The sequence below is a fragment of the Salmo salar genome, chromosome 23, assembly GCF_965601325.2.
Source record: "Salmo salar chromosome 23, fSalSal1, whole genome shotgun sequence".
Lineage (NCBI taxonomy): Eukaryota > Metazoa > Chordata > Actinopteri > Salmoniformes > Salmonidae > Salmo > Salmo salar.
The window spans coordinates 39,907,675-39,910,768 of record NC_138313.1 but is presented as its reverse complement, the minus strand read 5'-3'; the positions used below and the strand labels follow the sequence as shown (position 1 = coordinate 39,910,768).

The following is a 3,094-nucleotide window of genomic DNA, read 5'->3' as shown; positions in this document are numbered from 1 at the left end:
TATGATTAGTTGATTATTGGAGTCAGGTGTGTTAGCTGGGGCTGGTGCAAAAGTGTGACACCAATCAGGCCCCCGAGGACTGGAGTTGACCATCCCTATTATAAATGAAGATACTTGACAGTATTGAGATACATCCAGTTCAGATTGTAGTATATTTGCAGCTGTGTAACATGTCTGGAACATCATTAGGTAAATCAAACAAGGGGTGGAGTCAAACTAAGACAAAGGGATACAAAATGGCTGTTCAGAGACACTGTAGTTATTGCAAATGTCAAAGAAATATGTACAATTGACACTAGAAACTAGAGAATAATGGCATTCTGTATTACATTCCTCCTACTTCTTACCTTTGGCTGTTCAGCTACAGTTCAGCAGCTTTATCGGGAAGCGAGATCTCAGAGCCAAGTGGCACATGCCCCTGGGAGATTTGTTCCACAGTATAGGCCTGCTCAAGAACCAGCCAGATTTCACCCAAGGCCTGTGCAATGGCCCTCCAGGGTCCAGACACCGACGCAAGTTCAAAACCCTTTCCTCCAGTCAAAGCAGACCTTCAATGAGCCTTTGACCTGGAGATTTCCTGAAGATCCAGTCAAAGAGGTGCAGTTGGCTATTGATGAGCAGAGACCACTGCCTGTGCCTGCCAGTAGCGTTGCAGTTCAATGTGGGGAGACTGCTGCTCGTGTGGAAGTCAAGCGAGATCTGCTCGGTATCGGCCAACTCATTCACCCAGAGGATCTTACCTTGGGAGGCTGTGCTGTCACTGGGGAGGATGCTTCCGCTCAAGTTCTGATCTTTGTCACTGAGCTGCACGGATGTGGGAGCACTCTAACGGTAACATTGAGCATTAGCATCGTTATGACTTTTCTAGGTTGACTACCATTGATTTTCTTACAATGCCATTTGCTGCTCTGATTCCAGATGACTGAAGATTCACTTGTCTATGTCTTCACACTCCGTTATACACCAGCCACCCTGGGCAGCAGCCCCATTGTTCGGACTAGAGAAGTGGTGGTCTGGGTTGAGTGCCACTATCAAAGGTGAGTTGACTACACCTGCATTGTGTTTTATTTTCTTCAGTTCAATCAACTTTGGATATACTTCCTTGGCCAGTTGGTTTCACATTTAAAGACTCCTTTACAGAAAGCATGATGTGAGCAGTGACTCAGTGAAGCCCACCTGGAATCCCTATGCCTCCACTAAGGTTGCAGAGGAGCTCCTCTACTTCTCCCTGAGGCTAATGACTGGTTAGTAACTGCTTGTCCTTGCCATATTGGCATTGCTCTTGACAGGCACTGACTTAAGTGCTGTCTCTGCACTTGTTTGTAAACTATGGTAGTGCCAACTGGCAAATGTAACCGCCACTGAGTTATTGGAATGAGGTGGCTACCCCAGAGTACAAAAGGATGGCAGTTATATTTGCCATGATAAAGCCACACTGCTGATAAACTAGAGCAGGGTCTGTACATCTGACTTGGAATGAGTATTAGACTGTGCCCTTGTCTTCGCAGACAACTGGCAGTTGGAGAGACCCAGCAAAGAGTACGTCCTTGGAGATAATATTAACTTTGAAGCTTCTGTCGTCCAGTTCTACCATGTGCCCCTCCGAGTCTTTGTGGACAACTGTGTAGCCACAGTCATCCCAAACACCAACACTGTCCCAAGATATGCCTTCATCGAGAACCGTGGGTGAGTATCCTTTGTAAGGTACTTGATCTAGATCAAGGACTAATTGTTTGCTTTAATCTGCTAAGGAAAGCATTTCCCATTCCCTCCACCTGCCCACACTTCAGATCAACAGCCATCTTGAATGGCATCCCTCCAGAGTTTCAGCAGTGTAGGTAGCCTAATTTTTTTTTGTTTGTGGCCTTCAGTTGTCTGGTCGACACCAAGCTGACAGGCTCCAGGTCCCAGTTCAGACCTCGCACCATGGATGACACGCTCCAGTTCCAGATAGAAGCCTTTAGGTTTCATGTTGTGAACACTGGCTCAGTGAGTAGTTAATCCTGAGATCTAGTGCAAATTAGCTTCGGAATGTCCAAATGTATAGAATTGGCAGGTTTGTTGAGCTTCAATCATAAATTAAGTAGAGTATGCCCAATATGGCTTGTGTTGGACCCAACATGACGTTGCTTTAAATTGGTGTCAAATCTACTAATTCTTATGTGGTACCAATGCTGCGACTTCAACAGCTATACATTACCTGCCTCCTGAAAGCCACAACAGCTTCAGCCCCAATTGATCATGAGAACAAGGCTTGTTCCTTCTCGAATGGGTAAGTCTGGGTATATATGGCAGGGTGTGCACTTTGCTTGTACGTACTATATGCAACACTCTCTTTTCAATAGATGGAGCGAGGCCAGTAAGAAAGACCAGGTGTGTGGCTGTTGTGACACAGACTGTGGCATGAGAAGGGAACCGGCTCCAGGTACATGTGCACTTCAGTCCAGTGTTGCTCAATCCATTCCTGGATGCCTCCCTGGGGTGCACATTTTTGTCCTACTCCAATAGCTAGGTACTTGATTCACCTAAACCTTTGGCTAAATTGGTGGTCAGTGCTTGGCTGGAACAAAAAAGTGCACCCACTGAGTCACCCAGGAATTGCCTGAGAAACAATGCTTTTGTGAAGTTTGATTCTGAGTTCTCCTTATATAGACATGGTCTTCTGCTCTTAGGTTTCCAGTGGGAGCAGGACATTTCTGTTGGTCCTCTCAACATAAAGGAAAAGCTTCTTGACTGATGGTGTAACTCTCAACTGGACTGACTTTCCTGCCCAAATGCATTCTGGATGATAAAAAAATATCTAGATTAAGGTTTTTGTCTTGTGTATTTTGTTCATTGACTAGCATGAGCTTTTGTAATGCCCAGGTCTAAAATGAAGTTCCTCAACTCCCTGATTCTGTATCTTGAAAGTTAAGATATAACTTGATTGCTGACATGTTTTGGTACAAAACTCAGCAAAAAAAGAAACGCCCCTTTTTCAGTACCCTGTCTTTCAAAGATGATTCTTAAATCTGAATAACTTCACAGATCTTCATTGTCAAATTTTATTAGTCACATGTGCCGAATACAACAGGTGTAGACCTTACAGTGAAAT

At 44.7% G+C, this 3,094-nt stretch overlaps 1 protein-coding gene across 1 annotated transcript; it reads left to right on the top strand.

Annotated features, from left to right (window-relative positions):
- Window positions 1-212: 212 nt before the first annotated feature.
- On the top strand, window positions 213-2,806 carry LOC106597863 (zona pellucida sperm-binding protein 3). The gene is made up of 8 exons (XM_014188987.2): window positions 213-831; window positions 919-1,037; window positions 1,141-1,244; window positions 1,509-1,686; window positions 1,872-1,989; window positions 2,190-2,272; window positions 2,346-2,425; window positions 2,673-2,806. Exons 1-8 carry the CDS (start codon window positions 313-315, stop codon window positions 2,735-2,737), a joined length of 1,266 nt encoding a protein of 421 aa, XP_014044462.2. The 5' UTR covers window positions 213-312; the 3' UTR covers window positions 2,738-2,806.
- Window positions 2,807-3,094: the final 288 nt, after the last annotated feature.